At 40.9% G+C, this 17,840-nt stretch overlaps 2 protein-coding genes across 6 annotated transcripts in view; one reads left to right on the top strand and one right to left on the bottom strand.

Annotated features, from left to right (window-relative positions):
• MCMBP (minichromosome maintenance complex binding protein) overlaps positions 1 to 1,757 on the top strand; it is a gene marked incomplete at both ends in the record, with an annotated part of 46,799 nt that extends 45,042 nt beyond the window's left edge. For both annotated transcript variants that reach the window (XM_080694295.1, XM_080694294.1), the window contains 2 exons: positions 691 to 779; positions 1,631 to 1,757. In XM_080694295.1, coding sequence (XP_080550421.1) covers positions 691 to 779; positions 1,631 to 1,757 — 216 coding nt within the window. The remainder of the gene's footprint in view (positions 1 to 690; positions 780 to 1,630) is intronic.
• Positions 1,758 to 5,530: 3,773 nt separating this feature from the next.
• The window catches only part of INPP5F (inositol polyphosphate-5-phosphatase F), a gene marked incomplete at both ends in the record, with an annotated part of 123,055 nt that continues 110,745 nt past the window's right edge, over positions 5,531 to 17,840 (bottom strand). For 3 of the 4 annotated variants that reach the window (XM_080694538.1, XM_080694539.1, XM_080694540.1), the window contains 5 exons: positions 5,531 to 6,677; positions 7,179 to 7,266; positions 7,860 to 7,988; positions 8,396 to 8,469; positions 9,428 to 9,499. In XM_080694538.1, the coding sequence (XP_080550664.1) occupies positions 5,531 to 6,677; positions 7,179 to 7,266; positions 7,860 to 7,988; positions 8,396 to 8,469; positions 9,428 to 9,499 (1,510 nt within the window). Of the gene's footprint in view, positions 6,678 to 7,178; positions 7,267 to 7,859; positions 7,989 to 8,395; positions 8,470 to 9,427; positions 9,500 to 10,780; positions 10,837 to 17,840 lie in introns of those variants that run through there. The other variant, XM_080694541.1, reaches the window with a different exon arrangement.

The raw sequence follows: 17,840 nt of genomic DNA, 5'->3' as shown, positions 1-17,840 counted from the left end.
CCAGGGCCGGTCTTGGAAGTTCTGTGGGAGAGGTGCTCTGAAGGAACTCTTATGTGTGTAGGTTTTTTGTTTTGTTTTGTGCCTCACTAAGTAAGTAGCTTGAGGCTGGCCGCAAACCTGGGTCCTCCTGTCTCAGCCTCCCAAATGCTGATTACAGGCGTGTGCCAGCATGCCCGGCTTTGTCTGTGTTTCGCATATGTGAAGTGGCAGGCTCTGCACTCCCTTCAAGGCTGTCACTTGCAAGGATGTGAAATATGGGACCAGAGCAAGTTACTGTGGCACAAAGTTCAGCATTCCAGCCAAGTCACCTGGTCTTCTTCCATAATGCCCTGAGGTTGCCATGTCTGGCCATTTCCAGAGCTTTGAGGATGAATTCTGACTGTCCTCCGCTGCTTGACTGACGCTCTCCATCCCAGTTAAAGGCCTCGTGCTTATTCAGCAGCTGCTCATTTTTCATCCTCCTCAAGTGGATCTTTCCTTTTGTTAAGTCTTTTGTCAGCACCACGTTTTGCGTGTGTAAGGTTTGTTTCTCCATTTCTTCGCCTGTGCTTCTTCTGTCCTGAGCGGCAGGGACGACGCACCCATGTGACGTCTTCTCGGGGTCATGTTTCTTAGAAATGCAAGTTTTAAGATCGATATACGGAGTTTCTAAAGGAAACTTTTTCAATGCATTTGCTCTCTCGATAAAAGGCAGTTGAAGACGATTTCGTGGAAATGCGCAAGAGCGACCCTCAGAGCATCACCGCCGACGACCTCCACCAGCTGCTCGTGGTGGCGCGGTGAGTGGGGCCTGTGCACACATCTCCTGCTCTATAAACAGCAGCGAGTGTTTCCGTTTAAAAACACCTTATGAAAGGGCTTCAGGGGCCTGTGTTTGGCCAGTTACCTTGTCAGTGGAACTGAGATGTAGCATCTCAATTTTACAGTGATTCGCTCAGGGCTCCTTCAGAGTAGTCTTTTTTTTTTTTTTTTTTTTTTTTGCGGTGCTGGGGATTAAACTTGGCCTCACACATGCTTGGCAAGCACCCTACCACTGAAACATACCCCCAATCCACTTAAATTGGCTCTTGTGTGTAGATGGTCTGGTCTTCCATCTCCTAACTTGGACTGTGTGGGGTGTTTTTTTTTGTTGATTTTTTTTGCAGTGCTAGGGATGGAACCCAGGGGCATTTTACCTCCGAGCTACACCCCCTGCCCTACTTTTGATTCTTTATTTTGAAACAGGGTCTCACTAAGTTACGGGTGCCTCACTAAGTAGCTGAGGTTGGCCGCGAAGCGCGATCCTCTGGTCTCAACCTCCCAAATGCTGAGATTACAAGCGTGCGCCACCACGCCCAGCCTGGACTGTGATTTTAAAACGTATTTCTAGATTTTAAACATTTTAAAGCTGAGCCAAGCATGGAGGTGCATACCTGAAATCCCAGTATTTAGGAGGCTGAGACAAGAGGATCACAGGTTCAAGGCCAGCTTCAGCAACTTAATGAAACCCTGTTTGAAAATAAAAAGGGGCCAGGGGAATAGCTCAATGGTATAAACCCCAGGGTATAAACCTCAGTACTACCATTAAAAGGGAAAAAAATTAAAGTTACATCCTAGCTCTAGACTGATTTTTTTCTGTATTTCAAACCAGGTTTCTGTCTCTCAGCGCTGGTCAGACAACACTGTCCAGAGAACGATGGCTACGAGCTAAGCAGCTGGAGTCTTTAAGAAGAAACCGGCTTCAGCAGCAGAGATGTGTGAACGGAAATGAGCTTTGACGTTCTGATACCCGTGAGGAGTAACGGGCAACCTGCAGCCACATTATTGTAAAATTCACATGTCATTTATACCAGTTTTATAGACAATTTGTATCAAAACCCAGTGACTTTTCCTGAAATTAAGCCTGTTAACAATCAGAAGTTTATATGACACTCAGTAAGGGCTTTTTCCTTACTGATTTTATGGAGCTTTTGAAGTTTGTTTTATAATTAAATGAATTAGTAACAATGTACAAAAGTGTATTTGATATTAAAAGTTTAATATTGATAAGTGTTGCTGATTATACTATTTCCTTAGCTGTAGCTAAGTCATAGGCCAGACTGTTGAATCGTTAACTTCATTTAAAAAAGAAGAAAATTGTTGCAGTTTCAGAGTTGGAGGAAGTGTTCACTTGCGATTTCTGTGTCTTTCTGATACTAGCAGTGGGCTTGAGTATGCGCTGTAATCTAAGTTTGGGGAATAATCCAGCGTATTTGCCACTGATTCACATGTGAAATCCTGTAGTAGCATTTCCTAGGCATTTGGTCACAGAAACCTTTTTCTACTAAATAACAACTTACAGAACTAGCTTTTTACATGGCATTGCTTCCCACACTTGGATTTCATGGACCAGTAAAATTCCAAAAAATTCTTGAGACAGGGTTGCCAATTTATTTTGCCAATGAATCTGAAACCACTGTATATTATCACTTTTTTTTTATAAAAAGACAATCTCACAACAAGAGATAGTCCTGTAAATGGAATAAATGTAGCATTTTGAAGAACAGTATATTGTCCGTATTTTTCTCATTACAGCCCCATGCATTCGGGAACCACTGTTAATATGGGATTCATCAAACGGAATGCTGCCCTAAGTTTTGCCCAGATATGAAACAAGTGAAATAGTAAGCTTACAAAGCCCCCCTTAAACTTTTCCCTCTGGTGATGGGGATGGAATCGAGCCTCTTGTATGTGTTAGCCAAGCTGTACCACTGAGCCATATCCCTAGGCCAGGGGGGAAAATAATTATTTAAAAAGGTTATTTTCTAAGCCGGGCATGGTGGCGCACGCTTGTAATCCCAGCATTCAGGAGGCTGAGACCGGATGATCGTGGTTCGCGGACGGCCTCAGCTACTTAGTGAGGCCCTCTGCAACTCAGTGAGACCCTGTTTCAAAATAAAGAATAAAAAATAGGGCAGGGGGTGTAGCTTGGAGGTCAAATGCCTCTGGGTTCCATTCCCAGACCCGCAAAGTTCTTCTCCTAATGTCACTGTCATTTTAGTGATTGTATTGGACTTTGAACTATGTATACAACTTGTTAGTTCCACATGTGCTCAAGGCCTGACAGAACTACAGGAATGCTTTCCCAAACCAGTCTGAGACACGTAAAGGAACAAAATATTACTCCTAGGTAAGTTAATATAGTGTAGTTCTGACAACAAGAACCTTCAGAGGGGTTAGAATTCTACTGTCAATGGCATAAAGGTTCGCTTTCTTCTAGTCAGTAACGTACCTAGTTGGAGAGAGATTAAATGATTCCTTAAGGGTTTTTTTTTCCCCCTGTGTGGAAGGCTTAATTTTTCATTGGCCTTAACCAAGGAAATAGGGCCAGCCTTAAAATCAAATTCATTATGCCTAATGAAGGGAAGTAAAAAGTTATTCAGCTTTCTTTTCCTAAATCCAAATCTATTTTTATAAATGATTGTAAATAATGTTTATATAGGAATTCCGTTCATTTTTATAATTGGTAGACTAGATCTTAAAACTTTCAGAAATAAAATGCTCAACTGGGTTTCTGAGACTAAAATACATTTGTATTAAAACAAAGTAGATTAGTTACCATGTGTCTGTGCCAATGTAAATTATCTACCAAAGAGAAATTATAATTTTGCTTGGTTTTGCAGAAACGTTCCCTTGAAAAAATTTTTCCAGTAAATAAATGTTCCCAAATTACCAGTACCTTGGGCTGTTTTTCATGAATTGTAAGAGTCATCATCCAACGTGATCTGTGGACAAGCCGTGTTCTCTTGGAAAAACATTACAGGTGTAAACTTTAATATGGGAGCCGATGCAGGGTGATGTCTTCTTACCCAAGTCCCACCCAGCAGGAAGCTCAGCCTTTCACACTCCTTTTCCTGAAAACAAGAGGCATTCAGGCATGTTGCTCTGATTCATAGCAAGATGGTAATCCTATTTGAATGACTAGGAAACTGAGCCCACATCTATAGTGCCTATTTTGAACACTGCCTTAATTTTAGTTTAAAAAAATCTTTGGGCTGTGTGTCGGCACATGCCTGTAATCCCAGTACTTAGGAGGCTGAGACGGGAGGATCACCCTCAGCAACTGAGTGAGACCTTGTTTCAAAATAAAAGGGTTTCGATCAGAGGTAACACACTCCTGGGTCCAATCCCCAGTACCAGGTGTAGGGGGATCTTTGGGGATTCTTTTCTGCAGAACTTAAACGTGCATATTTTCTCACTTGACCTTTGCTTTTATTTTTCTCTGTTGTGAAGACCCAGAAAAAAAATTGGTGAACAGAATAAAGCATTCAATTTTGAATACTTGAAACAAAGTACGGTTTGTGACTTATTTCAAAGAAGTAAAATAACTGGGAAGCTCAGAACAAGTGCCTAATTATAGCAAACTAATCATAAAGTTTTAAAGTCAAACCTATATTAAAATATATAAGAAATCCTCATACACATTGTTGCTTTTAATGATACTTTATTTTAATAGTCACAAGATTTGACACTTCAAAACAAAAACACCACTAATAAATAACAAATGGAATGCTCAAAGTCACAACAAACATAATGTTCAGCTGAGAATCATTTCTTCCATTGAGTAAGGCTCTCAAAGATACCAGAGAAACCAATACTTGCTGGAAGACGCCACGTAGCTCTTCTGCGCGGGTTCTAGAGCCCTGGTTCTTTGTGGTCAGAGTTACCGTCATAAAAGTAGTTTTAGCACAGCTGTGCTTCAGGTTAAATTTCCTATAGTTGTGACAGTCTGCACAAGGCGCTGCAGCATGCCCCCCCACCCCCGGGGAAAAGGTTAACACTTGACTTCCTTCTGGGATTTCTAGTAGCCAGTTATACTCCTGAAAACAGCAAAACGTTTAATGGGTGTTGCCATTCACATCTGATAGGCAAGGTTTACTTTATGACAGGTGAGCCAGTGTTTCTAGATTTGGGGGAGTGCAGGTGGCAGAATATATTCAAGTGGCATATGGAAAAAAATAGGATCAAATGGGAATACCTTTCTTGACTAGTGTCAAAACCCTTCAATTAACTCCTTCCTCAGAACAGTCAGTAGCCATCTAGTTTTTCCTATTCAGATGTGTTTCCATAGTAACACTTTAAAGTCACTCGCTGACAACTAAGTATGTAATTTGCCTTGCAGAGGTAACACACAGGCAATGAACTGACAACAGGAAACCCTAATCCCTAAACTGACCCTGCCCACCCTCCATCTTCATACATTCCCTCCCCCATCCTCTCGAAGCCAGTTCAAGTCCTGCCCTACGTGACTGCTCCTGAATGACTCAGGTGAGCACGCTGCTCTGTAGGGTAGACGCCCTCCAGGGCTGCACGGTCTAGAAAGGTGGACTTCTTGTCTTGGCCTTTCAACTTGGAAATCTGCTATGGTTCAGACTTCTTAAAACCCTTCCCTGTAAACATAATTAGAATTTGTTATCCCAAGATTCAGACAGTACACATTTAAATAGCCTAATGTGAAATCACCTTTTTGAGTTTACAAATAAAAAGTCAAAGGTTTCTTTGTGGGTAAATTCTAAATCTGGATTATTCGTGTCTGGCATTGGGTAAACATATTTTTGAGTTCCTTTTGCTGGACTTCATTAACCACATCAGCTTCTGCAGGACTCTTCTGAACTTTTGCCACTGCCAAGTTTATCCCATGAGTTAAGCCAGCTTGGGTAATGTTAGCAACCTGGACCATGGAGCTGCGAATCTTCGCAAAGGGGGACACTGCTCTGCTGCTACTGCTCTCTGAAGGAGAAGGAGTTACGTGGAGCCCTTCCAACACGCTGGAACCAGAACTGGGGGTCTTCTGAGATAGAACTGAGTGCACTGGTTCAACTGACAGAAACTGTGGGCCTGTCCCAGAAAAAGACACATCTAACTGAGATGGTCGCGAAGGTGTTTGCTGCGTTGATTCTGATTGGGCGGCTTCTTTAGGAACTTGACTGGTCGTTTGATTTCCTTCCTCACTAGCTTGCTGAGACACACACCTGGTCTCGGGCAGCTCAGTCACTTTGCTTTGTGCATCTTGCACAAATCTGTGGCAGTAAACATCCATGGGCTTGGCAAAGCCAGTCAATACACGTATGTTGTCAGCAGAAGGACTTTTCTTGAAAGGAGACTCCTGGCCTTTCATCAGCCCACTTCCGTGTGCAGCAGGAACCTCTGAAGGAGCATGACTGCTCACATCAGTGCTGCTCACACACTGGGGCCGGCTGCCTAATCGAGGTGCGGAAGCAATGATACCACAGCTGGGAAGAACGTAATCTACTGGCCCTACACTCTCTAAGGAATTGGCTAGTTGCTTGTCATCATCAGACTTGGAATGTGTAAGGAATTCGTCAGAGTGGTAGGAGTCATTATCTGAAGACATGTCCCCATCAGACTCTGCCTGGACCTTATTATCCATCACTCCCGAGTTTTCCATAGTCTCAAGACTACTATCTGATTTCCAAAGATTGACTTTTAAGTTTGGCTTTAGAAAATTAACTTTCATTTCAGGTTTTGTAAAGTTTCCTAACTTTCGTAGATTGCCAATATTTACATTGGATTTGGTCTGCTTTACTTTTTGATTTAGAGACGAAAATTTGCTCATTAAAAAATTCTTCCCCTGAGCCAAAGAGCCTTGGTTTTGAGATCTGATTCCAATGATGTCTTCATGAGGTTTACTGCTCTTCCTATAAATTAGAAAAGAAAAATGTTAATTTCCCATGGAATCCAATATACTGTCACAATTAATGTTAAGTAAAAATGGTTTCCTTTATTTAAATTGGTCCTGGTTTTTAAAAAATAGTGCAATGCTAATTTATAATCCAAGATGACCCCCTGGATTTACCACTACAGCATGAGCTACGTGCCAGGCAAATCTCTTAGTTGTGGCTATGCAAGATGGTAACATAAGGGGAACTGAAGGAAGTGTGTATGGGAACTCTGAATTACCTGTGCAACTCTGTGTAAGGTCTGAAAATTCTATAAATAAAAATAGACACTTTAAACAAAAATTACTTTTGATCCATAGAAATTCAATACTTACCTCTCTAAATACCAACACATTAAGATAATATGGTCTCCACCATTCCTCTCTTGCAAATACTTTAAAAAACTAAGACCTTGGATATTGATGCCTTTATTCTTTGGAGAAAATTCCAAGAAAATCTTACGAGAAGTAGTACACTCACCTCTCAAGTTTTTTCTCAATAATAGGTACATCCAATCCCATGGCCTGCTTGGTGATCTGCAGCATCTCTGCAATGCACTGAAGGGTGTCTGGAACCCAAATTGAACCACTTGCCAAATGCTCCAAAAAACAAACTAAAAATACAGCAGTTTTCATTCATACAAGTTTGAAGTCTATGGCTGTACACTTGAATATGAATGTGTTAAAATTTATAGAAAACTGCCACTTGTTCACTACTTCCCCCCACTAATTCAAAATGTTCTAAACCAACATGTAACAGAAGAGTAAAAAAGCAAAAACAAAAGCACTAAACCGACTGAACTGGAATTCATGTTTGCCATGACTGTGCTAGACAGGGAGGCGACTGCTGGGAATGCGACAGCTGTGGGCCCACCTGCTACCTCAGGGGGAACAAGGAGGGCAAAGGCCCAGAACCAGCCCAGCTTATCATGTGACAGATAACAGTGAGGATTCCCACCAAGTATCCCTTGCCCAAAACTATAGGTCCCATTCAAACAATTACTCCCTGCAAACCTGGGAACAGAGTTGTTATTTCAAGGTCACAAAACTATTCCCTGGATGAGATCTCAATTGCTTGGCTGTAGTATGTAATGTCCCCAGTTCCATTTGGACTTGGAAGATAAATATAAAATTATTACTGAATGCTTTTTTTTTTTTTTACCTTTTCCATCTTCTTCTGGATTACGCATTACAGCTCTCAGCGTGTGGAAGTAACCACTTGCTTCTTTGTATCTGTAGTGCAATCGCATGCAGGAGAACTTTGGCTTGCCAAAAAGAGTGGGTTCAGGACCTAAAAGCCCAAATGAACACATGTAAGATTATATCTTTCACCTAACAGTCACTTTCTCCTATAACTTAAAAAGACCAGATATTCATCACCTAAGTAGACAGCACACTTTTCTTCCTATCTGAATAAGAACACAAAATAGCATAATGAGACCATTTGATTTGATGAGGCTAAATAAACTCATCTCAATTATATATTTCCTGACCCCTGGGGTTATTTTTACAAGGCAAAAACAAAAGGAACACAGTATTACTAGACTACATCCATCACTAAAGAACAGAAAGTAAGTCTGAAGACAGAGTGCTTGGAATATCCTGTTCTGATCTCTTAAGAGATACACAGCAGTTCCTTAAATAATCTGCCGTACACTTGAAAGCAAGAGCATGAGTTGGTCATTATGTTAAAATTACCTATTTCTATTTTTTCCAGGTCTTCTAGACTTAGTCGTTGATACTGGTTTACTTTATCAATTTCATCATCATAACTAGGGAAAAGGAGTAAAAAGAGGATTAAAATAAAAAAGCACATTTGGCTTCTCAGCTGAGCACATTTGGCTGAGCACATTTGGCTTCTCAGCTAGAAAACTACTGCATGCAGTTAGAATAAAATCCTCCCCAGCACAGTAGAATCCGGAGTAGAGTTAAACATAAAAAGTATTTTCAAAACTAAACAAGAATAGCATACAGTTTAACAGCTAAAGGAAAATTGATTTATAGTTCTTACACTAAAAAAATCAATAGGCAAAAATAATGTTTTATAAAAAGATCTTATAAAACAAAAAATATAAAACCTAAAAGGCTAAGCAAATATACATATATAATGAAACTAGAAATAATACAGCAGATAAATCTGACATCCAAAAAACAATTAAGAAAAAAAAACTATACAGATTTTTGTCAATAGGTATCTGGGGTGATGCCAAAAATAAAATGAGTATTTTCTTAGAAAGTATAAATTAAAACTCAATTACAGTAAAGTATAAAGATACAGTACTTTTATTTTGCTACTGGCATTGGTAGTGTTTTTGAAAATGGATTCCACAACAAATCATGAAAATCACGTAATTCCACTGCCTTGTAGTGAAGCTGCTGGTGTGTGTACGCAAGCACACATCGTTCACAAGAGCAGAAAACTGGAGGTACTTCAATGCTTAACAATAGATCCACTTAAATATGTTATTATAATGCAAAAAATGATATATGGCCCTTAAATATAAAAATACACAAGTACATATCAAAACCTGAGAGATGCGTGGTAATAATACTAAGCTAAAAGAACACATTATGCAAACATACTAATTAAAAATATTTTTTTCAAACTGGTAAAGATAAAAGACTGATCTGACAGTTATATAAGGTAAGGAATCCCATATAAATTCTAAGAAGAAAATTTACTCAAATTTTAAAAACAAACGTAAAAGCTTTCAATCAACAAGCACTTACTAGGCCACGTAGTAGGCGGAGTTAGAAAGCAGTAACAGCACATCCACATCTCTGTGAGTAGCGTCAATGAGGCTAAACAAACATTACACAGAGAATTAAATATTTCCATCTGCATTTTTGGCAAAGTATATTCCTATAAGAGAGCCACTTAAGACAAAAGATTAGTGGAAGGGGAAACTGGGATCAAATAATGAATTCTACTTCCAAAGTTATATGTAATATAATCTACCCATTTGGAAAAAAATTTAAACAAAAAAAAATAGACTTGGAAAAATGGGGGTGGAGAGAATCGCTGGAACTGAGGGGAGGTCCCTGCCCAGAGAGAGCTAGCCAGAAGAGGGGAAAAGGGGAGGGAGTCCTCAGAGGAAACAGGATGATGGGGGGGGGGGGGTTTGTAGCAATGCGGTTATTGGAAAGAAAGGAAAATGTGAGGCTGAGAAGTCATAGATTATCTCCCATTATTTAAACAATAAATCAAAACAATAAATCCCACATTTAAGATATGCTGCATTCCTGCAGAGTAAACCTTTGAAAGAATTTTATGTAAATATAACATTTTACATGCAAAAATGGAATTAAGTTCAAGCTACCTATTTTTCTCACTATAGATCAAACGATCAAGATAAAGAAACCAGATGAATGTTGATGAATCAGTAAGCCAAATTACAGTACACTGCATATACCTGTAAAATTACTAATGAAGAAATGGCTGAAGTACAAAACCTACAAAAAAAATCAATAAATAACACTGGCAAAATCTGAACTCAAACAAAAATTTTAATCTAATATTAACCTAAAATTAACAAAAGCCTTTTCATCAAAAGATACAGATTAATTTGCATTCCTGAAACGAGCCTACAAATTCCACTGTAAAACTGGACATATCTGTTTTAAGATTTCATGTCTATTCACTAGATTTTACTAAAACATCACAGAAAAAGCAAATGGAAAACAATGGTTGAAAAACAACATTTGTAGAAGGAACTCAAGACACTTCTTACACTGCGTAAGGATGAGGTCATTGTTTAATGGGATGGCAAAGAGAGATGAATTTACCCAAATCGTAAGCTGCGGTTTACTACATCAGCCGGAACCTTGCTGCAGCCTAATTCTGTCTTAATCTAAAATAACAAATTCACCTCAATTTTTGCCTAATATAATGAAAAAACTGAATCAAATAAGATGCCAGAACCCAATAAAAAAAAGATTGACTCAAGGAGCTAAAATTTGAACATTAACTAATTAATGGATTGGGAAAAGAAAATCATAAATTCAATGATCCTGGCAGCTTTCACTGGGAAAAATCCTAAAGATATTTTAAAACATAATCGAAATTTGTACAACAATACTTACGTGCATTCTGAAAATTGTTGCTTGAGCCAAGCCATAAAAATTACGTCACGGCACATATTTTAATATGAAATAAATTCTACTCCTACTAATTAGTGTTACTGTCATTCTAGCTTCCTATTTTGGCATGAATATTTACATTGGTCAAACATGATCCTCAGTCAAAAACATTATGTCCTTAATGAAAAGCACTTGGCACGAAACAGGCGGTCAAAAGTGTCAGCCCCCCACCCACCCCAATTATTACTGAAGTCTGCAGTAATACTGATTTTCCCTCCCCACCCACCCTCCCACTTTAAGGGTAAAAAAAAAATCACGTTTAATACTGACAATGAAGGCAAAGCAAACCCCTTCGGGCACGCCCCCACCCCTCGCCTGCAGCTCTGGGCTGCTCTATTCATTTTTGTTTTCCCGCCACTGAGGCAAACCCTCCTTCCACACTATGAAGACAAAAATTGCCAGCACCACATGCAGCCCGAGCACGGCGACAATGGTCGCATAAAAGGCGCTGTCTTCAGGGGACATTAACAACAGACTTTGGAAAAGAAGTAATTTGCAAGAAAAATACAACCCCACGGGAACTTTAACCATAAGCCCGGCAAAAAGGAGAAAAATCTTAAAAGTCATGGCCAGGACGCCGTCGGACTTGGCCTCGGCGGCCGCGGCGGCCGCAGCGGCGGCGGCAGCGCGCTGGGCAGGTGGCGGGGGTCGGTGGGAGCGCGGCATTGTCCGTCGGTCCGTCCGTCCGTCCGTCAGTCGTCGAGGCCTCGGAGCTCGGGCTGCGCCGTCCGCTCTCCACCTCGCGCCCGCAGCGACTGCGGCAACCGCGAGCCAGGCGAGCCGCCCCGCCCTCCTGCCGCGGCGGGCGCGCAGTGCGCATGCGCGGCCCGCCCCCCGCCCGCCCGCCCGCCCGCCCGCCCGCGCCGCCCGCACGGGGGCGCTGCCGCCCGCAGCCAGTGCCGCCTCCGCGGCAACGCGATGCCCGCGCGGCCCGGCCGGGCCAGGCGGCGGCTCTGCGGACAGCCGAGGCCCGGCACGGCAGCCGTCCCCGCGCACAAGACCCCTGGAAGGACGCGGCGCCGGGCGGCCGCGCGGGACAGCTCCGCAGAGGTTGCCGCACCCTCCCCTGCCGCGGGGACTGCGGGCCAGGGACGCTCGGCCTCCCGCGAACCATCATCCAGACAGCTTAGTGCAGGATCTTTAAAAAATTAAGAAAATCATTGAAAAACTATGTACAAGACATCAAAAGGATAAATAAAAGACAGGATCAGGATCTGCCCGCTCACTGGCACAATCCTGTCTTATTCAGACCCTAATCACAGTCCTGGGTCCTGGTAACACTTTACACCTCGGCAACAGACAGGCTCCGCTTAAAATATGGGTAACAAACTGAATTACACACTGTTCCGAAGAAGATACCACAAGGGCCAACACGCGCAGGAAAAAAAATCCTCATCAATTATCATTAGGGAAATGCAAATCAAACCTACAATGGATAGTACTTCACAGACACTAGAATAGCAACACATTTTTTTAAAAGAGAAAAAAAAAGGTTGAAGGCAGGAGAAACTGGAACCCTCATACAATGCTGGTGGGAGTGTAAAGGGATATAGCCACTATGGAAAATAGCTTGGCAGCTTCTCAAAAGCGAAGCAGTATTACTGAATGATCTGGCCTTTTTATTCTGAAATATATAAAAGAAATGAAAACAGCTGGTCATGGTGGCACACACTAATCCTAGTATTTGGGAGGATGAAACAGGAATATCACAGGTTCAAGGCCAGCATCCCCAACTTAGCGAGACCCCGTTTCAAAATAAAATGCTAGGGGTATAGCTGAGACGTAGACTACCTTTGAGTTCAATGCCCAGTACCACAAAAAGAAAGAAATCGTGTGCAAATAAGATGCTCATCACATTATTTACAATTGGCAATATGTGGAGACAACCCAAAGCTAGTCACAAAAGGAGGAATGAACAAAATGTAGCCTATCTATACAATGGAGTGCTGTCTAGTTATGAAAAGAAATGAGATTCCGATGCACGCCACAACGTGGATGAAAGATAAAAACATGCAGACTGAAACCAGCCAATCGCAAGGGTCACAAACTGTATTATTCCATTTACACAGATTGTCCAGGATAGACAAACCCAGAAAACAAGATGAGTGCTTACTAAGGACCAAGTGTGGGAGCGGGGAAGGAACAGCGGGAGGCATGGGGCTGCTCTTTGTGGTGATGAGAACGTCTTAGAACTGACTCTGGTCATGGTTGTGCAACAGTGTAAGCACACTAGCCACCACCGAGTTGCACACTTTATTTCTGGTCTGGAAGTTGAACTCAGGGGTGTTCTATCTCTGAGCTTCTGAGCTATAATCTCAGTCTGTGTGTGTGTGTGAGGTTCTATCTCTGAGCTATACTCTCAGTCCGTGTGTGTGTGTGTGTGTGTGTGTGTGTGTGTGTGTGTGTGTGTGTTTACTAGGATCAAACCTAGGGGCATTCTACATCTAAGCTACATTCCCAGCCCTATTTTATTTAGTTTACTTGTTTGTTTATTGTGGTGCTGGAGAATGAGCCTAGAGGCATTCTACTTCTGAGCTATACCCCCTGCCCTATTTTATTTTTTTATTTTGAAACAGTGTCTCAATGAGCTGTGGAGACCCTCATCAGGTTGCTGAGGCTAGCAGTGAATCTGTGATCCTCCTATTTGTCTCTCAAATACTAGAATAACAGGCATATGCCCAGTTTATTTCTGAAACAGAATTTCATTAAGTTGCTGAGGGTCTTGATAAATTGCTGAGGCTGGCTTCAAACCTGCCACCCTCCTAAAGCTGCCGAGTACTGGAATTACGGGCCACCACACCTAGCTTGGATTGTATATTTTTTGAGGAGAAAAGTCCTCAAATAGTCTTTCCCAGGACCTAGGATTCCAAAGCCACTCCCAGAGCTCTGTCATCCTCTATCAAAGGCAGCCAAGTATGGGTCTGTAACTTCCACTCAGTTGATGGTCTGTACAAAGGCTCTATACAAAACAGAGAGCCTAAGAACAGGCTTCTAAAGATCACTCAACAAAAGGGGGTGAGGTAAAATATGCAACATCGAGAAAATCTTTTCAAGAAAAGCCTTACAAGGTTAAAAAATAAATATAAGTGGCAAGCTGGGCGTGGTGGCACACAGCTATAATCCCAGTTCTTGAAAGGCTGAGATAGGAGTGCCAGAGGTCTGAGGACAGCCTCAGCCAAAAGTGAGAATCTGATCAACACAGTGAAACCCTGTTTCAAAAAATAGAAAGAAAATAGGGCTGGGGTATAGCTCAAAAGTAGAATGCTGGGCGACGGAGGAAAGCGGGGCTTACGAGCCCCGCTAACAACCAATATCTATTACCACAAAATCAGCGCCTTTCATAGCCAGAAAACGCCATCAGCAGAGAAACATAAAATGTAATTACAAGGGACAGAGAAAAAGAGGGCTGGAAAAACGAGGAACCAGAAAGAAACCATACCGCAGTGCTGCAGCCGGAGCCGTGGCGAGGAACGGCGCAGGCGCCATCTTTTCTTGCAGCACCAGGCCTCAGAGGGGGACTCAGAACGGAGCTCAGAGCCACAGAGGAGATACGCCGGCCTCACGCCCGAGGACGTGGCAGCAGCGGTGACCTCACCAGACGGCTCCAGACCAACGCACTCAACAGCCCACCAGGCTCCAGAGAGGAGTGGCAGACAGCAAGCCGAGGTGAGCCGCTGCGGATCAGCCGGGAGGAACTCGGGAGATTTCTTGGCGCAGAAAGCGTCTTAAGCTCCCAGGGGCTGGGCTCAGCACACCTTGCAGGGACTCAGAGCAGAGTTCAAAAACAGAGAAGAAATACACCAGCCTCACGGCCGAGGGCGTAGCAGCGGTGCCATATTGCCACCGGCAGCAGCAGCAGCGAATTCACCGAGTCCACAACAGCTCCATCTGCGCACTCAACAACAGTGAGTCAAATTGCGGGCCCTGGAGAAGAAATCCCAATACTGTACTACCAGGGACTTGACCCAGTGGGGGAGTGGTGGTGGCAGAGATACCACACCATAGGAGAACACCCAACCTGGCACCCCCCCATGGTCTAAAGCAGCCTCGATTGACTCCCTGGGTCTGAGACTCTGCAATACAACCCAGTACAGGAGTAGTGGGGACTGAGATACCACAGACTCAAGATCCAGAGCACCTTAAATGAAGTCGTAGTGACCCAAGGGAAGAACCCAGAGAAGGCACAAACTTCCGAAATCATATTCCGAAAGAGGAATAACAATGGAGCAATGAATGCCCACAACCCCACAACATCAGAACTCGATAAAACAGAAATTCAGAGATTTCTAGAAGATCAAATCAGGAAAATAACTGTAGAAATAATAGAGGTGTTTCGAAAGAATTCAGAGAGAGTCAAAAAGAGATAAAGGATGCAACTAATGAAGTAAAAGCCTCAATTCAAAGTACAAACAACCGACTAGACCACATGGAGAAGAGAATCTTGATCTTAGAAGATCATTCAAAAAATGAACACATAGTTTCTAATTTAGAAAAAAAATCTGACAGCAGGAATCTGACATTGAAGAAATATGGGCCCATTTTAAGAGGGCTAACCTAAGAATAATTGGAATACAGGAGGGAAAAGAAGGTGAAACCAAAGGGATAAATAATATCTTCAAAGAAATAATAGCAGAAAATTTTCCAAACATAGAGCAAGAGGTCAATACATAGGTCCAGGAAACTTATAGAACTCCCTTTAGACAGGATCGGAGAAGAGGATCCCCACGCCACATAATTGTCAAAATGACCACTGTGGAAGCCAAGCAGAGAATCTTAAAGGCAACAAAAACAAAGGGCCAAGTGACATTCAGAGGCAAACCAATTAGAATCGCTCCAGACTTCCCAAACCAAGTCATGAGAGCCAGAAGGGCTTGGAGTAACATATTCCAAACTCTGAAAGAAAACAACTTCCAGCCAAAAATTTTCTACCCAACAAAACTTTCTATCAAATTAGATGGAGAAATAAGAAGCTTCCATGACAAACAGAAACTGAAGGAATTTATGTCTTCAAAACCAGCACTAGAGAAAATACTCAAAGAGATTAACTACAAAGAAGAAATAGGTAACACACACCAGAACCAGAGAAACAAGAGTTTCCATCCAACAGACAACTAAGATTGGTTATCTGTGGAGATTCATTATTTATGTTAGTCTTTTACCTATCTCAAAAGGGTATTGTTTGCCTTTATTGTTGTTAATTTGTAGGATTTCTAGTTGGAATATTAATATACCTTCAGATATAGCATTTGGAAATATTTTATCCCATTCTATTAGTAACTTTTAACTCTGTTTACATTGTCTTTGGATATACAATATATATATATATATATATATATATATATATATATATATATATATATATATATAATTTTTTTTTTTTTTAGGGAGTTTGTATACTCTTCTGTTGCCTGTGCCATTGAAATCATATCCAAGAAATCACTGCCAATTTCAATGTTGTGAGGTTTTATGACCCAGATTTTCTCCTAAAAGTTTATAGTCTTAAGATTTATATTAAAATAGGTCTTTTATCTATTTTGAGTTAATATTTGTATATGGTGTTAGGTAAGGGTCCGATTTTATCTTTTTCATGTAATTATTATTTTTCAACAATATTAAGCTAAAAGATAATTATTTCCTCCACCAAATGTTCGTGGAAACCTTGTCAAAAATAACTTGACAATATAGGGAAGAATTTAGCTCTAGGCTTTTATTTAACTCCAATGGTTTATATATCTGCCTTTAGAACAGTAGTACACTGTTTCAATTATTGTAGCTTTATATGGTTTGAAATCAGAAAATATACATCTTCTAGCTTTGTTCTTTTTTGAGATCGTTTTGGGTATCTAGAGCCCATATTCCATATTAGGATAGATTTTTTGTGAAAAATAAATATACGATAGTTTCACCTTAAAAAAGAAAAAGAAAGAAATATTCTCTGGTAAGAAAGAAAGCAAAAAGAAATATTGAAATGTTATCTTTAAGTCATCAAAAGCTTGGTATCAGACAAATGAAACTGTTATGTGAGATTTTCAACGTTAATATTGGATAAATTGCTATAATACTAGATATCAACCACTAAGCCAAGCATGGGAAGGAGGGATGGGGAGGGAACGGGGTGGGGATCGGGTAGAGGCTAACTGGGCGATGTGTGCATGTATATCTACAAAAGTATTATTTTTATCCCATTATGATGTATGAATACAGTGCACCAATAAAAAAAAATTAAAAAACAAAAAAAATATCAAAAGTAGAATGCTCCTCAATTTCCAGTACCAAAAGAAAAAAGAAAAATACAAGCAGCAAATTCAGGAAAACTGCAGCAGTATTAGAAACTGTATTTATAAGACAAATTAGAGAGGTGTTTATAAGAAGTGAGTGGTGTTCTTGACCACAGAAAGAGGAAGGGGGGAAAACTGGCCAGCGGCAAACACCTCAGCCACTGAGATGCAGTCTGATATAGTCAGCTTTAGAGATCTTTCCGGGACTGGAATAGAGAGCATGCCCCTGGGTTCTATTCTCAGTACCACTAAAATAAACATCTAAAGTACATGAATCAAATATATTTACCAAATAGCTTAAAAGAACATAGAAATTTTCTAAGGCCTGCAAGAAAAACATCACCTCATTTTAAAGATCTGCAAATTCCATCCATCTTAACAGTTTTTACTATTAAAGTGAAATCCCATGGGAAGTTTCCCTATGAACCTAGTCAGTGTTGTTTTTCTAAAACTCATATTAATGCTATCTGTTTATTTTATTGCCCTTATATTAAAAATACATGAAAGGTATGAGATAAAATCTAGAGCACTTTGTTCTCAGAGCTTGGTCTAAAATTTCTGAAAGTATTTCTGATTTATAATATTAAAGATTATCATTGTAGAAAATCAGCATAAAAGCAAGCATTCAATCTGGTAGATAAATTTAGATTCTGCTATTCGTTGATATTTTGAAGAAGCACTTGAAACTGAATGTATTTTGTTAAGAAAAAATGTCGAGTATCAGT

This window comes from Muscardinus avellanarius (genome assembly GCF_963383645.1).
Source record: "Muscardinus avellanarius genome assembly, chromosome: 4".
NCBI classification, from domain to species: domain Eukaryota; kingdom Metazoa; phylum Chordata; class Mammalia; order Rodentia; family Gliridae; genus Muscardinus; species Muscardinus avellanarius.
The sequence above is the reverse complement of the archived record's forward strand: the minus strand, read 5'-3'. Positions and strand labels throughout refer to the sequence as shown.